The sequence below is a fragment of the Hirundo rustica genome, chromosome 3 (genome assembly GCF_015227805.2).
Source record: "Hirundo rustica isolate bHirRus1 chromosome 3, bHirRus1.pri.v3, whole genome shotgun sequence".
In the NCBI taxonomy this organism is placed as follows: domain Eukaryota; kingdom Metazoa; phylum Chordata; class Aves; order Passeriformes; family Hirundinidae; genus Hirundo; species Hirundo rustica.
In genome coordinates, this window is record NC_053452.1 from 21915120 (window position 1) to 21932911 (window position 17792).

Consider the following 17792-nt stretch of genomic DNA (forward strand, 5'->3'; position numbering starts at 1 on the left):
ACACTGTAATGCATAAAAGCAAGGGAGAATGTTTTAGCTGTAATGTATGTAAATCCCTGACTTTGGATTCCAACATAAATGTTTTGTAATGCATTGCCTGTTTTTCATTGTAGTTTAATTCTGCTACTGCTGATACTTTTTTATTTTAAGGTGATGGTTTGGCGTGGTGTTGGTAAATAGTATGTACCTGTTAACAGTATCAATAACCAAACTGAAAGTCAAGCAAATGCTATCATAGACTGATGGAAAAGGTCTTTCCACATACTTTCACTGCAAGTGTGAAATGTAGTTCAGCAGGAGATAATTTGGATTGTTTGATTATAGAGGAGGATACTTATAATGGATTTTTCCATGGTTTGGCCATGATTTAACGATGTATTCAAGGGAAATACCTGTATCAATTAGCCTTCATTTTTTTAAATTCAACTCTTCATTTTTCTGAAAACATTTCTCTGTGAAAGTACTCGTTAAAAAACAGGAAGGAGCGTTATTGAGGCTGTTCTGCCATTCTGTTCTGTGTAGGTATGTTCTAGTTTTCCAGAGAAGTATTTGTTTCCAGCAAACAGCATATGGAGGAATTAAGTGCTCTGTCCAAGTTCTGCAGCACTCAGGCATCATTGCTTGTGCTTAGTACCATGCAATGACAAGTTGCTTTACCTTAAGTCATTTAAGGCCCAATGTCTGCTTGGGAGGAGCCTTAAAGAGGAATTTGCTTTGCAGTAGGTTATTCCAAGCCATAAAATACTAATGCTACCAGATCACAAACAGCTTTTCACTCTTCAAGAATAATCAGTGTTCTTGTTAGCTGATACCCTCCCAATTCTCAGAGGACTTGAGGGGAAAGAAAGATGACAGAGTCAGGCTTGTTTCCCTCAAGTAGTTTCCTCATTCATTCCTATTTATTCTCACGTTGGTTCAGATAGAATGCAAGGTCATTTTTAATTCTACCTTGGTGTTTGAAATTAAGTTCTAGGACAGGAAGAATCAGGTATTACCTCTTTTTCAGAGGAGAGATTTGGAGGAAATTCTTATCCTGCCTCTGTCAGATGACTGCGTTAGCACAAAATTAATCCAAATCTGTAGTCCCCAAGATGTTGTGATGCATTTGAATGTGAGTTTGACCTAAAGAGAATCCTTAATTAACTGTATGTCTTTAGAGAGTTTCATAACACGAAGTTGCAGGGTTATACGTAGAACTTTGTTGCTTATGAATGTAGAAATCAACGCGCATTATTTTCAGTTTGGGGTTTTTGGCTTCTTGAGGGTTTTTTAATATTTATTATAACTTATTTTGATGACACATCATCTAAGAACCATATTTTTCAACCAGATAGTTAATTGGGTACTTTTGTAAAGAAAAAAAGTATTTTTCTGCTTACTCTGCTTATTTGGAACCAGAAAGGTTCGTTGTAGCCCACTCCTTCTCTTGGCAAAGCGGAGAATTTTAACAGCAGAATAGAGCATAAACAATTTGACTTTTGCATGCATACATCAGTGTTTCCCATCTAACCTTTTTAATTTAATATTTGCTATATATATGAATAAGTAGAGTAAAAGTCAGACCAGCTATTCATTTGACTTCTATAAGAAAGTTCCCCTTATAGTCTTGAACTTGGCATAGTGTACCCAATACTTTTAGTATCATATCCAAACAGAAGTCAAAAAGGGAGTTTTAAGAATCAACCTAGTGCAAAAGCAATGACTGCAAGGGGAAGACACCACCTGCAGATGGCAACAGAAGTGGGGAAAGGAATGATGAAGCCTCTTGAAGTTCCTAGACTGTCTTGGGCTGAAGACTTGAGAATGAGGAAAGAAAGTTATTACAAAATGCTTGCCACCTTCTGCACCAGAAAGATAACCTCCCCACTCTCAATGTGGGATACGTTTGTGGGAGTCCTTAGCTGCTTTTCCAAGCCAGCCATTAAGGAGATTTTTCATGTTTTGTCCCCTTCCTCTCTCATTTTGTCTCTTTTTTTTAGTTGTAGCTACAGACCTACAGCACTTATCAGTCCCAAAGGCATTTGAGGGGCTAACAAAGAGGATGCATAACTCATTTTCAAATAGCCATATTTAATCTTTTTACCAGAGGAGGAATTAGGGGTATTTGGCCTTGCAATTGTACGCATTTAAATTTTGATTTGCCTGGCTAGAAAACTCATGGTTTTGCATGAACTTCAGGATGATTACTGAGTAATGTTTAGTTGAGCTTCAGTAGGTTTTGAACACCATCTAATAGCATAATTCCTGTCAGTATCAGATATATTGTTATTTTCTTTTCCTTAATACAGGTGTCTCCAAGGAAAGCAAAACTAAAGTCACTCTCTAATTCCTACATCTGACCATTTCTTTGGCAAAGACTCTAGCATCAGACCGCAGATGGTGTTTTAATTGATCTTCTGCATCAGTCTATTCCCATGGTTATGTTTTTTGTCACATGTACTTTGTCCGTCTTGTACTTTGTAATTTCTTTGGTTACATATGATAAAGCAGACACATAGGGTTGAAACCCACTTTTATGAGGAATGTATTGTCAGGTTTTAACAGGCTGAAATTCCTAGTGACTGCCTCTAGCAGGATTGGCTCCAAGAATGTTTCTACTCCCTTGGAATAGTCTAGGGAATAATAGCAGTCTTCTAGAGATGTCTCTGGTAAACAGTATTGAGTAAAAGGGAATTTGCCAATCAGTTTTCCTACAAAAACAGTCTTTTAGTTAATGAATGTCTTCCAGAGTTTTTAACCCACACGAAGACTGCATTGACTGTGCTTAGGTATCTATGGTAACTGCTAAATGCAAAAAAAACCAATTTATGACATTAAACGCAGTATGATTAATGTCAATGACATAACCCAAACAAGATATATACAATCTGACTAGAGCTTCCACAGATAAAGAAATTGAATTTGAATTGAATATTCAACATTGAGTTGAATATTTCTGTGTGTTGGCTTCAAACAAGTAAACTTCTCTTTAGAGACTAATACATTTTCTCAGGTAGAGAAAACATGATGAAAACTGGGATTTGACAAGACTTTGATGAAGTTTTTCTTTGCACTTTATAAGGGGCAATCACATTATGTTTTGACTATATAAGTTTCTAGTGTGGTACCAGAAAGATCACTATGATAAGTCATCCTTTTAAAGGGACAATTGTGTGCAGTTGATGTGGCTGTTTGCGTTATTCTGCATGTTTGTGCCCTAAATAGTCTAGAGGGAGATAATTTATAAGTAAGTACAACAGTCACCTGAGTGATTCTGTGGTCCTTTCAATCTACAAATGCATCGCGTATGACGCTTCATGAAAGGTGACTGGAAAAAAACGAAAGAATGTCATATGTCAAACAAAAATCCTAGATCAAGTTTAGAGCTTCATTCCTTCCAAAGTATTACAACTAAGTGTAATGGCATTTGACGGTATTGACTTTTTTATATGACTTCTTTCAGCTAACTCAGCATTCTGAAAAAAATAAATAGTGTTCTCCCTCTGTGATTGAAAGGGTTAAATAGTACCAATTCATTACCACTCACAAAAGGATTTATTTTCTTCTCATAAATCAGTTTTATTCCACATTTTTATTATTCCCTTGGGTCAGCTGCTCCAATTGAAATCAATACAAGTGCAAGTGACACAATCAATCTAGATATTTGATTATGGATTTGAGACTCCAAGTTCTGCTCTGTGTGTTTAGCTAGTCTCCTTCTGATAGTGTCCCTGGAGAATGGAAAATTCTTATTGGCATCCATGAATTATGGGCATAGATTCAGAAACCAGATACTGTGATAATCTCCATTTATGTACTGCTGCAGCTAGAGAAAGAATGTTCCAACCATGGAGAAACAAACTTGAAGGTTTAAAAGCTAACTGTTTCTGAATTTTCTTTTTAGTGTATAAAATCCCTCATGAAATAAACTTGATCAAGTCCCATAATTTGTCTATAAAACCCTTCAAACAAAATGGATGAAATCAGTAACTATTTGCTGCACTTATGTCTTGGTTTTAAAAGACAGGTATCTGCTAGGGAGAGGCAGGCCTCTCTAGGAATGGGGAATTCCAATCCTTCCCTCCGTGTTATTATAATTTGGAAGATAAAAAAAACCTTTTCAGTCAGAGCTATGGGTCAGAGCTATGGGGAAAGGAATAACAGTCCTTTACTAGTACATATAACAGGAGAGACAAACAACAACAGGAATTATAATAATAATAAAACAGAACCAAGAACCCCGAGGGGCTTTGTCTCACAAGTCCCGGGCAGTCTGATCTCTCGGGACCCCAAGAGCACCAAACCGAAACGGTGGAAACTCCAGGGCTGATGGCTGGAAACGGTGGGTTGTCCCCAGCAGGCGGGGGGATCCCGGCAGGCAGAGTGAACAGTGCTGGAGAAGCCGCGGCAGCTGGACCCGGGCTGACCCAAAATCCAGCAGGGCAGGCGAACAAACTCTGAATTCCTGGGCGCTCCAACAGATGATAGAATTCTCAGGACCGAATCCCTCTGTTAACCGCGGAATCTACGCAGCTACCAGTCGCCCGACCGTCCTCCCCGGAAAAACACGAGAGCAGAAAAAAGAACCCCCACCCTCAGATCCCGGGAGCCTTTCCTTCCCCCTAAACTAAGTGTTCCACACCTTTTGTACAGGTTAAGCACCCTTTAACTATCAGTATTTAGTCTCCTAGCAACTTATGGGGGGGAAAAAATTCCACAGGAAAACTTAACCCCCAACAACTTACAATCAGCTCAAGATTGCAGGTGCAGCAAATGCTTTTGCTGTTTGATGTCTTGTGTCAAATGTGATGTTTTGCCACTTGGATTGCCAAACTGCTGGGACACTTCCTCTTGTTTGTGTCAGGATAACAGTGCTTGGATATAGGAAACCTTTTTGAAATCCGGAGAAGTTGGTTGTACTCATAGAATGCTTTCCAGAGTTTGGTTAAGGTAATGGGCAGTGTTCTTACTGCATGTCTCTAAAACACTCTCTACAGTGAGAGTTGTGTGAGGGGTCCAGGACTGATGCCCCTTGGTGCTATTGCCAAAAAATTCAGTTACAGTAGAGATGAATATAATTACAGCAGAGATTTAGTACTATACCAAAAACACTGCTTTAACTGGAAGGTCTAAATGAGACTGACTCAGCTGCAAGACTCATTAGATGTTTCCGTGTTTTTGAAAGAGTAGTGAGAAAAACCAAAAACACTAATTCAAATCAAAAAGGTTTCTTCTTGGCAGCTTAATCAAAAATTGCAGGGATTTTTTAGTTCAAAGCCTCATGGCACTGAGCTCAAAGCTCCAAAGGGTAGATGAGACCACACACAGAAGACTCCTTCCTGCCTGCCATCATGACAAAGCCTAATCTTGGCCGTAGTCATTAACTATCCATGGGGTCTGTGCTAACTTTCTTGAATGAGCTCTCACATCAAGCTGCAGGCTTTATTCATATTTCAGTCCATAGAATTAATGAGCACATAAATGCACATTACTTAGTGTTTGTAACACTAATGATCACTTATTTCTACTGACAGGAACATGCTTTCATCATAATGACTACCCCTGCTTTGCCTTAGGGTTCTTGAAGTGTTCTGAAAATTTTCATAGGATCATATAACAGCTGAGGTCAGAGAGCACCTCTAGGGAACAACCAGTTCAAGCTCTCTTCTCCAAGCCAGGTTGGTTGGACCACATTGCCCAGGACAGTGTCCAGCTGGCTTTTGAGTATCATCAAAGTTGGAGATTCTGAGCAACTTGTTCCACTGTTTGATCAATGTCAAAGTAAAAAAAGCTTTTTCTTAGGTTTAAGAATCAGAATTTCTTGTATTTTCTGTATGTGCTCAGTACCTTTTGTTCTGCTGTTATATATTGCTGAGAAATGTTTTGCTACTTTATGCCCTTACAACAGATATTTTTAATAATTTACACATTTTTAAGATCCTCCTCTTCTTTAGGCTAAACAACCTCAGTTCTCTCAGACCCTCTTCATGTAACATATTCTTCAAGGCTTTAATCATCTTTGCATGGACTCCGCTGCAGTAAGTCCAGATCTCTGTTACGCTGGGGATCCCAGAACAGGATGAACTCTCCAGATGTGTCTCACCAGGCTAAATAGAGAGGAGGAATCCCCTTCCAGTGTCAGTGACAGACAGTGTGCACATTCAGTATGTCTCAAGACAATCTAAGATATCTCTACCATATCTGAGTCTGTAAGAAGCCTCTTCGAGTCATGACTTGAGTACCAGTCAGACACTACTAGTCAGAAACTGGGTCTTTCAGATTTCAGATTTCTGCTGTATGCGCCAATGCAGATTTTGATCTTGTTCTTCAAATATTTTCCATTTTTCAGTTTTAAAACTAAAGGCTTCTTTTAATTTCTAGGAAAAAAAGAATAAGATCAAGTTTTTCAATGCAGATAATGTGAAACTCTTCTTATTTACAAGAAAATTAATACTTTGGATTCATATTTTTTCCAGTTACCCAGAGGACTTTTAAATTACTCATTTTGCTTCATTCAGCAAGTCCTCGTAGCCCATGAGAGTGAAGTTTTCATGTGTTAAGAGAGTCTTTAAGTTTTGAACCCAGTTTGATGGACTGTGACCATGATATGTCCAGAGGAACAATACATCTGTCAGTTCAGAAGAAGAGGAAAAAATAGTGGTTCAAGACATTGAGACAAAAAATCGGCAGTGTGCTCATCTGAAAAAAAAAAGAAAGAAAAAGAACAAACCAAGAAAAATCCTCCAAAACAGAATGCCAAAACATAAAAACCAACCTCATCTCAAAAAAACCCAAACCCAATAGTTTGTTGAAAAGGGGTTATTGGCATCAAAGCCGAACTACTTCACAAGTCAATATAACAATTGAGATGACAATTTGAGAAGAGTTCATTATTACTGCTCTTAAGAGAAAGGAGTTGCCAATAATACCAAAGAAGTATTTCAGCTGACTTTCTACTGGGATAATCAAACAAATAGAAAGTGATATTTTTTTATTTGAATACTCCCTTAGAAACAATGGGAAAGGAAGAGAGGGAGAAAAATCTTAGCTAGGAGGAAAGTAGCTTTTGTGGTAGTTAATGAGGCTGAAGAATAAGCAAAACGAATGGACAAAAGAATGAGCTAAGACACAAAGAAGAGTGTGTATTCACAGAATTTCCCCCCAAAGGTGTGGTGTCAGAGAGACACAAACTAGGTATCTCAAAGAGGGACAGAAAATGGTGACAATGAGGATGAGTTCTGGGGAAAAGAGCTGAAAAAGTGAGTTCTTGTTTCATTTTTATTTTGCTATTCTGATCTGATCTTAACTTTTTCCATGGCCCAAGGCACAAGGCTTAACCTCTGTATGCTCACAGTCATATAAAGGAGTCATAAAAACAACTGTGTTTGTGATAGTTAATTAGGTAATCTTTGTATGGATCCTCACATTAACTGTCTCTTGAGCTGGATTTTTGCTACCTTTCGTCTTTGAGTAATCTTCTACAATGGTAATAGTTTTGCTTCTGTCTGCTTGAATATTGTAGGGCAACATGTTCTGTAAAGTAAAAAAGGTTATCAGGACATAATGGAACTATATGTAAAGTATGGATTGATATTAATCACAAGTGCAGTGCTACTAATAGAATTACTTGGTATTTGCCCACACTAATGAAATATGTGTCTTTCTCTGTTTAATACATAAAAAGGAAACATGTCAGTTTATTACCTTTTCCCTTAAAAACATAAATTTTGATCGTGATGGAAAGAGTGCCATTAAATGTGCCAGATTTGAGGGGGACAAAAAAATCTTAAATGTAAGATGAATGTTTTTAGCTTGTTTTATTTCTTTGCCATGAGAACGGTTTCATGTACAATTTCCTGTGCTCCTCACAACCTTTGTCACATGAATAAGATATCAGGATACTAATGACTAATATACAGTATTCTGTGTCTGCTGATGCTATACTGTACTGCTGTGACCTTTGCAATATTATGTATTCTGATTGGCTGTGCATTTCACCTCTTCCCCACAAGTTAATAAGGCTGTAAAAAGGAGAGAACTTGAAATCGCCAGCCAGTCAAATTACAGAATATTGAAAAGGTCAGAGCAGTACGGCACACAGAAAAAAATTATGGAATATATGAGGCATTAAAATTCTTGTGACAATGATTATAACAAGAATGGAAAAGGATACCCATTTATGTTATTTCAATCTAGTGAACCCCATAGGATGAGGGACCCAGGACAGCAGTAATTTACGCACCACTGACTCACAGGAGCTTAATTCACCTATTTACAGGGGTGCTCAGTAGCAGGTATGCACATCTGCTTGGGAGTCCCCTGCAGAGCATCTACTCAAAACCGTCCTGAACCTTCAACTACAGATCCTCACCAGCTAGAGTGCTCTCTGAAGCTTAGCACTTTTAAACGGTGCTTTTGAAATTTGTGTGTCTTTTTAATACAAGTATGGTTTTTTCCTTGCCTTTGTTTCACCTATACATCGCTTTAGAGTATATTTATGGATATTCTTTAGCCCTCATTTCTTCATATGGATCTTTTCCTGAAAAACTAATGTACATGGATCTGGTATAAGCTAGGAATAAACTGGGAACAGCAGAAGTATTTCTCAATTAGCCTTAGGCAAAGAGGTCCCTCAGATAATTTTGAGGAGATTTGGAGAACGGAGCAGGAAGGCTAGTAAAAGAACAAAACCATAACTGTGCAAAAATATGGAAAGATTAAGGATCTTGGGGAATATCTTCATGTCTGCAAAGGATTTAGGTTTTTTAAGAGGTTATAGAAAATAGTGTCAAAGAGCCTCTCCCGTCAGGATTCATCTCTTTGTGCAGGTGTTTCCATGCCTTAAGTGTTCATAGATGCAGTGAGCTGGATGTAGGAGTTTGTTTTCTGCCCCTTTAGGGTGTCCATGTTAACAGAATTGTGGGGGAATCTTGCTAGTTGGGGTGCTGGTGTCTGTTCATGGTGGGCATTGCAAGGCAGAAATGAGGAGGTGTTGTGGTACAAACCATTTGTCTGAAGCAGAACAAACGGTTACCACTGTCTGAGGTGACTGCTGTTTAGATCTGCAATTGATTTGCTGGTGAGCTACAGTGGGACTTGTGAGCAGGATGGAGAGAAAAACAACCAGGAAAATTGGAAAAAGGGAGGCCTCATCCACTTATACTCACAGACTGGGTCCACACTGAGGCAGTGTGGGCAGGAATGGCATGCAATGATATGACAGGGTTATCGCTGTATCGCTTTCTGTCAGGCTGAACCTATGTGTCTGCATTTTCCAGCCCACTGAAAGCGCAGTTTAGGCAGTGAGAAGTGGCAAAGCTGCATATTGCAAGTCAGCTGCAGCAAGACCTGCATTTTAAAAATGTTCTTCTAACATTTTACTTGCCAGCAGCAATAAGTTCCTTGCCTGGGAATTGGGATAAAACACCTTTTGTCTGTGTAAAATTTGGGCTAGGAAACTTGCAAATACTCTTTAGCTTTTTACTAGAAGCAATGAAAAATTTTGAGCTGCTATGTTGTCTATCTCATTGTAAATTTGCAAGTTCATTTTTGAGCTGAATAAAATGGTTATGTAATTACATACTTCTCCTAATTATTGAGTAATTATATACTTCTTATAATTGCCGAGTAATCACTCTGCTATAACTAGAATTTAATGTTACAACTAATTGTATAATTACTGTATATTAATGTTGTTATCCAGGCAACTTGGAATAGAGTGTTACCCTTTTAATTCATTTTCTGTTACTTGAAACTGTATTTTTAAAATATAGTATAGTTAGCCATTGAAAGAAAGATTAATAATGGAATAAAAATAGCAGAAGAAGTACACGGTTTCCTGCCAGGCTCAGGTGGATGAAATTAAAATATTAACAAGTTAAATTTGTACTGTGGATAGAAGAAGTTTCATTTTCACATGAATTTGGCATATATAAATTGCTGTTAGACAAATTTCTTTTATACTTGAGATTTGACTCTAGCCTATATGCTGATCTGTTAACACTGTATTTTTAAGCTTTCCCAGACATTGGAGGTGAAATGTTTGAAAAATGCATCTTTTTTTTTTTTTTCCCCAGCCAGCTGAGTCCTTAAGTGTTTAATGTCCCTAGGACCTTAAGAATGTATATATCAAATACTGTTGCATGATCTTCACAAATAATAAATCACAAGCATCACAAAGACTGTGATAGATAATAGCAGGAAAGTGCTTTGCTGGATTGTATCTTCTCCCAAATCACACACAGGGACAGTTTCACAAAGGTGCTGAAGAATGGTTTGATATACAATTTAAAAGCTGAGATCAAGTAATGCAGATGCATTTTTCTAGTGCTGGTTGAGTAGCCTGAGTACATAAGAGTAATCTTAGACAAAATAACTTTGCTTCTGCAGGATTCTGTATGTGGAACGTGTAAAACGCGGTTGTTCTTCTTGCATGTAAAGAGGCTTTGCCTCCATTGCTGTACCTAAAACAGAGTGTCTCAAATAAACTTAAGTGAAATCCAAAATGAATCCATGAAACTTCATGAAATCATTCTACCTTCACGCTACTGTAGTGTGTTTGGGTGGTCTGGTGCTATGCTAGGGTGCTATCCAGGTGGAATTTGAGCAATGATGAACTAGGCTACAGGGCAGATTTATAAAAAAGTTTTGCAAACCTATCCCACTGCCCAAAACCTGAAAAAATAAGTTTTTGTATGTTACCAGTAGAATAACTGAAAACACCAGTGAATGTCATAAACACCAAAATAAAGGAAGGGTTTGGATTTGCACCACAAATGAACCAAATTGTTCATAGGAATCCCCAAATTAGAGGAAACCCAGATCACTCATCTGTGGTAAAATGTAATGTAAGCAAGACTGAAATGTACTGCAAATGCACCTTAGTGCACATCATAGAAACATGGAGTATTTGAAAAATTGTTTCTGGTTTAATATCATTTCTGTTTTAATAGTTCACTTGAAACTTGCTTCAAAATTTCTAAGTCCAATGAGTGTCCCTTAAAAATTAATTAAAAGATTGATTTTTCTAGGTTTTTTGTAATTCTGTCTTATTTAGATTTTGTAGAAGACTCACATGTAAATATTGAATCTTCTAGCTGTGGCAATGGCTTAAGTGATTTACAATATTTTTATAGTTATAGTCTGTTTGTTCTCATTCTCATAACTGTGGTCTTAGACTTGTGTGATTCTGCTGTTGTTTTTAATACAGAATTTTCATTGACTTCAGTGTGAGGGCTCTCCATGGAATGATGGAGAGTTATAAATAATTAATATAAATATATATAAATATTCAAATAAATTATTATTATTATTATTAATAATAATAATAATATAACACTTCATATACTCAAAATATAAGATGATATTTACGTGAGTCAGCTTGGCTCTCAGATATGTGACCAAGGTCTTCATTAAGTAAAAAAAAATGTTACTTGACATATAATATTTTATTTTCTCGTCCAACTAGATATTTTGGAAAGGTTTGCTTTTTGTAGGGTAGAATATTGTCTTATCTTAAGTATGGGATCTTAAAAGGGCTGCAAAGGCCAGCTTGCTTGCTGTGGTGTCCTCTGATGGTTTCAACTGATAAACTGAGTACTTCACATCCTTGTATTGTCTTTGAGAGAACTTTGGGCCATGCTGGAAAACCTCTGTTACTGCAGATGGCTATTTGTAATGCATGCAATGGAATTTGCTTATCAACTCCTAAGTTAACAGTTTTTCTAACAAAATTAAAAAGTTTTGCCAGTCTTTCATGGGTGTAAGAATTATTGTTAATGTTTTGAATCCGCAATTATCACAGAACTGTTCTGGAACTTCTGTTTGCTTTCTATTGCAGTCAGCTTTGCAACTGGTTGGTTCATGTATTTGTTTGCTTATTTTCCAAGAATTATGAATGCCACAAACTGTTGGCAGAAGGAGAAGAAATTGTGAATAATAGTTTTTCTTCCCAACAGACCAAAAATCTGTGTGTGTTACTGGTAAAAATAGCAACTCTTCATTTAAGCAGAAATAAGACTTGGTTCATAAAGAAAGTGCATTGTAGCATGTGCAAGGTCTAACATTTGTTCTTTCCCTCCCCCTCTTGTTTTTCCATAACAGATAATGCTAATTATTCTATTGTAAATGATACTCGGATGTTGTGCAGCAGCAAGGAATTCAATGTATGGGTTCCCATTAAAGGACTTATTCCATTTTCTAACTACACGGTACAAGTGAATGCATCCAACAGCCAGGGCAGCTTGATAAGTGATGCTATAACCATAGTCATGCCTCCAGGAGGTAAGTATGAAAAAATACTTTTTCTGTGCATGTAACAATTACACGAACACTCTGTTCAACAAAATGTTATTTATTATCGCAGTTGAGGACTGAAGTTCAGAAGAATGTGTTAGTAGTTCTTACTCACAAAATTGTTCTTTTTGGCTTCTTATTTTTCACTTCCATTTAAGAACTAGAAAATTAAAGTACATAGCTGTGTAGTTAGCGTATTACAGAGGTGAGAAGTGCATTATGTACTTCATTTTTTTTTTTTTTTCCTGTGAATGTTGGTGTATTCTGGCATGGACAGCTAATCTAGCCCAAGAATATGGAGAGACTCACCTGCACTTTATAATGTGTTTTAGAGGAAAAGTTGTAAGTGCTGACAAGGAGCACTTACTGGACAGACATAGAGAATTTGTTTAATAATAGCAATATAAACCATTGGCGATATATTGAGCCAGAATCCACAAAATAATGTAGCTGTAAGAAAGTCAATTGCAATGTACTGATTTACAGTGAATTAGGCTGTAAGCCAGTCTGGATATTATCTCCATAACAATTTGAAATAAGTGAATTGAGTAAATATGTCCTAAACATTGTACAATGAGTTGTTTTGTGGCTTTGTTTTTGTTTGGATTTTTTTCCAAGAAAACTTACATTTATAGCTGATGTAGATGTGCTACTTTTGAATTTTCTTTTCATAGACAACCTACCTTATTAGTTTTTGTTAAATAAATTTCAATGGATACAATTAATTTAAGGCAATTTTGAATTTTTAAGTGGGAGTCCAACAACACTTGTTTTTGAGAGATGTGTGGTGTAGCTGTTGAGCAAGAACAGTGTAAAGGGGCATACATACCATTTGAAAGCAAAAGAAAAGCAAAAAAGGAGAAGGAAAGAAAAACCATAAACCATACAGCTCAAAAACTTGCAAACAGATGGATTTGGTTTGGGGACTTCAGAAAAGTGAGTAAATACAATATAGAGATTTTATGACAGATTACTGAGAAACAAGGAAAAAGTAAATTTCTAGCACATTTTATGCTTTCCAATCCAATTGTCAAGTTGCACCTACTATTAACAAATATACATTCTCATATAATAATAAAACCACATCTGAGTTTTAGTGTGCATTTAAGACTGAGCAGTAAGACACTGATATTTCCAGCTACAGTGTCACATTTCAATTTTGCTTAGCAAAATTTGGTAGTGAAAATTTCACCAGATGACAAAGTAAAGAATCTTTAAGGATAAGCAAGGATGTGCACGAGTTTATGACAGCCATTAAGATACACTTTCTCTCATCATTAGATTGTTGTTGATTACAATTAGAAAACTTATAGCTTTGAAATGATCTTTTTTATGACCTTGTGGTAGTTTAAAAGCAATACCTCATTGGTTAAATAGGTTTTAGTTCATGCTTCCTTTTAGTTAATGATCTGAAAACATATTATCCTGATTTACACATAAAATCATGCTGAAAAGCATGTGGCATTCACTAGGATATGTGTGTTTAAGTAGAATTAAATTAGCAGTGAGAGTTATTAAAGAAATCTTCCATACTATTGTCCAGTGGACTGTGATCTGTAGAGAAATGAATAATAAATGAAGCGGTATGAGAGAAGTGCTCTCTCACACACCGTGTTTTCGCTCTATGCGTACACATGTACAGACACACACGTGTGGATCTAGGACAATATCTGTTTGCTTTACTGAGAAGTTTATTATAATGAGCCTTTGAATGTTATACAATTCCATTGCATGCTAAATTATGAGTATAATGGTAATTTTACACTGGGCAGTATTCAGTGCCTTCACACTTTCTAAATCATTAAATGAAATCTAGATGCTACTTAAATAAGAAAGAATTTTATTTTTTTACTTCAGTGACCAAGATTTCACTTAGACAGAAATTTTGTTTGATCAAAATGTAAAGAAGGTCTCACTATGTACAAAAGCAGTGTCTTCTAATGAGTGTTAAAATGTAGCATTCTCTTTTCAAGGGTACCGGAAAAATACTATTTAAGAAATCTACACTGGAGAGTAGTTTGTGGAACTTGATGGAAGATGGTCTAAGAGGTAGAGTGATAGAGGACAAAGGAGTATTCCATTTTGAAGTTATTGCTGATCACTCTTACAATTATGATACTTCTTTTTTCCAACATGCATTTCTTTTGTTCCTTCTTTTTTAGCTTTAAAACACATTGCACACAATATAAAGCACACCAAATCCTTAGTATTACCTGACTGAATATATATTAATTTCTTATCAAACTCATTTTCCATGCTTAAAGTCAACACTCAAAAAAAATATCCTAGAAATAAGAAATTTATTTTATCTACACTCTCAACTAAAATTGCAGTGCAGGTTCAAGAGTTCTTGGAAAGATTAAAAAAAATAAAAACTGAATCCAAATGTTAATCCATAAATATGAAACTTTCTTTTGACCCTTACCCTGTAGTGGTCTGGAGTTACTAATGGGGTTAGGATTTCAACTCTTAATGGGACTTGGTGCATTAGTGTTTGGTATGCATGGAATTCAGCATTCAGTTTAATAAGTGGTTGACATTGGTGATGTCCCTTAATTTGCTTAAATCTAATTGGCTCTTTTATCAGTCAAACCTGTATGGATTGGCAATTGATCAGAAGGGTTCAGCCATGACTGTGCATGTACTTAAATGCTGGAACCACCAGTTAAAGTCACTGTTGCATAATAATAAGCTGAAACCATGAGAAGAAATGATCTTCAGAATCAGAAAGCAAAAGAGAGAAGTTTTTCAGGATGTTCAAGTTCAGAACAAAGGCATTATGGAGTATATAAATTTTAAATACACTGCTTTTTGCCTCAAGACTTAATGCTTTTTTTTTTTCCAGATGAACTGAAATCTTGTCTGAAACTGTCTTTGTTACATCAAAGAACTGCATAGAAAGCTAAAAGAGATGGAAGAAGCATAAAAGGGCATAGTTTAAAATGATTAGTGACAAATTTCATACTGCAGAGGTAGAAGTAAATTTTTTTGAGTTTTATATTTTTTCCAAAAAGAATAAATTTTTCTTGTCCTAAACCGCTTTGGTAGAAGCTGTAAAAAAATAATATACTAGTCATTGCTTCATCCTAATTTGAGGATGCCAGCTAGTAAAAGATCTGGAAAACAAATTGTTTTAGAATTAATTTAATTAGCTAAATCAATTAAAGTAATAGAGAGAAGATATAAAACTGCAAAATTCTGGGAGAACACCTTTTGCAGAGAGTTTTTTGGTTGTACATTTCTCTCCTCAATGAGTGCAATTATTTCGGATGTAGTGGCACACAGAAGACCCCATTATTTTGGAATTGCTTTGTAATAAGGGATGGTGAGCTAGCAGAAAGGAACTTTGTGATCACTGCTGGTAATAGCTTATTTTCTAGTTAAATCTATTTATTCCCTTGTCTTGATTTAGAAAGACAGGTATCCACCAGGGAAAGCTGGAGCTTCCCTCAGAATGGAGAATGTAAACCCCCTCCCTCCAAATTATTATAATTTTGCAATTAAAGGGTTTCAGGAAAAGAGATGGGAATAGGAGTAACAGTTCTTTACTAGTATGTATAACAAAGCAAAACAAACAACAGCAACAACAGCATTAATAATAAACAGAACCAGGAACCTCGAGGGGCTTTGTTTCACAAAGCCCGGGGCAGTCTGATCTCAGTGCCCTTGCAGGACTCTCAGAGCACCAAGCTGGAATGGTGGAAAATCCCGAGCTGGTGGATGAGATAAATCAGAAGCTCCGTGGTCGTAGATGGAACAGCAGGGATATCCCTGGCAAGCAGGGGGGATGTCCCAGCAGGGTAGGGGGTGCAGGGCCACACCATAGCAAAAAAGAGCAGTGCCAAAGAAACCGTGACAACGGGGCAGGGCTGGCCCAGCTCCAGCAGGGCAGGAGGAGGAGCTCAGACAGAATTCCTGGGCGCACGAGCAGATGATGGTATATTTCCCAGGACCGGACTTGGTGGTGGCAGTGAACTCCTGTCACAGCAAGCAGCCATCCTCCGTCTGATGCCGAGAGCAAGAGAAAACGTAGCTGCCTCCAGCCCAGTCCTTTACTTGCCCCAAAAACTCCTGTGATCTTCCCCGTCCCAACTTTTGGCTACCTTTTTGTTTTGGTCAAGCACCCAGAAGTAACCAGTAGGTAGTCTCCTAGCAACTTATGGGAAAAAATTCTATAAGTAAAAAAAAAGATGAATCTAACCCCCAACATCCCTTCTTCTGGCCACCAAAGCCTGAGTATGGAATGGGAATGGGAAGGAGGTGGATTATGTTGAATAAGTAGATGCAAAATGAAGGACAGGCTGCTGCTCTCATGGGAAGCAGGAAGGAGGAGTCTCAATCAACACCTATAAATCTGGAAAAAGGACTGGATTTCCAAGTCATGACAAGAGGTCTGAAGACTGTTGTGGATGGTAGATCTGTATCACAAGGTAGAGTTGACTCCCTGTGGATTCTTATACTGGGGATTGCAAACCATTAACTTGGTGCTGATTTATCTTGAGAAAAGAGCCTCAAAGAATTGATACATACATCCTGTGTAAAAGGAAAGATACTCTGAAAAAATAATCTGCCTAAGTAGTGAAGTGCCTCTTTAAACTCTGCCATGATTTATTAAGTGTGTTGTTCAATTCTGTGCTCTGTGATTTGCACAGGAAATATAGGAATATCTAACAGGGAAAGATGTAAGAATTTAACTTAGACCCTTAAGCCCCTGCCTCTTGCTGGTACCCTGATTCTTTGTGGAATACTGCATATCTTTTTTTGCCTGGACTTGTTCTCAGCAGCAAAACTCGAGCCTACATACCTGTAGCTGTTGATATTTGTTCAACATCTACAGGAGATGGTGTCCTGCAACTAGAGGGTTTCAGTCACTAGTTTAAGTCGCAGCACCTTGGAGACTGGATACCGAACCTCTTCATGGGACCACTGATCTAATTATGCAAAAAAGTAGGAACCACATCACACAACATATGTTCACATCTGAAAGCATTTGGTCATGGAAGTTGATCACTGAAGCCAGCAGGTCTCCTTAGAGGAATGAACAAAGCAAACTGTTGCTAAGTCAGAATTGTTTAGGAAGAAAAATTGAACTTGAATATGCCAGAGTTTTCCTGTTAGACAGATTTGGTTTCCCATTCTTTCTAGTGTCATGTTGAGTCACACCATAAAATTTGTTTTGAAAGAACGTCCTTTGCTACAAATTTCAGATATTTGAGACATTACTTGTTTTTCTCTCTTTTCCTTCTTCTCCTTCTCCTTTTCCTCTCTCTCCCTTCTCTCTTTAGACAGAAACCCAGGAGAAAGAATCCAAGAATATTCTTTTGTTCTATATCTTCTGTGTTAACAGAAAGTTTTTAGTGAAAATTGTGACCATATCTTTTCTGCGTGTGCTTTAAGGAGAGGCCGGGATAGAGTAGGGAGGGGGAAAGAGCCCTTCTGTATCTCTCATCAATGACCTAGCTAATTACAGAGTGACAGTAACAAGCTATGTAAATTGTCCATTCCAGTTCCTTTTATCC

The 17792-nt window shown here is 37.2% G+C and overlaps 1 protein-coding gene across 1 annotated transcript in view; it reads left to right on the top strand.

The window, feature by feature from the left end:
• USH2A (usherin) overlaps positions 1-17792 on the top strand; it is a 391984-nt gene that overhangs the window by 219177 nt on the left and 155015 nt on the right. The window contains exon 38 of the mRNA XM_040059986.2: positions 12082-12261. Within this exon, the coding sequence (XP_039915920.1) occupies positions 12082-12261 (180 nt within the window). The remainder of the gene's footprint in view (positions 1-12081; positions 12262-17792) is intronic.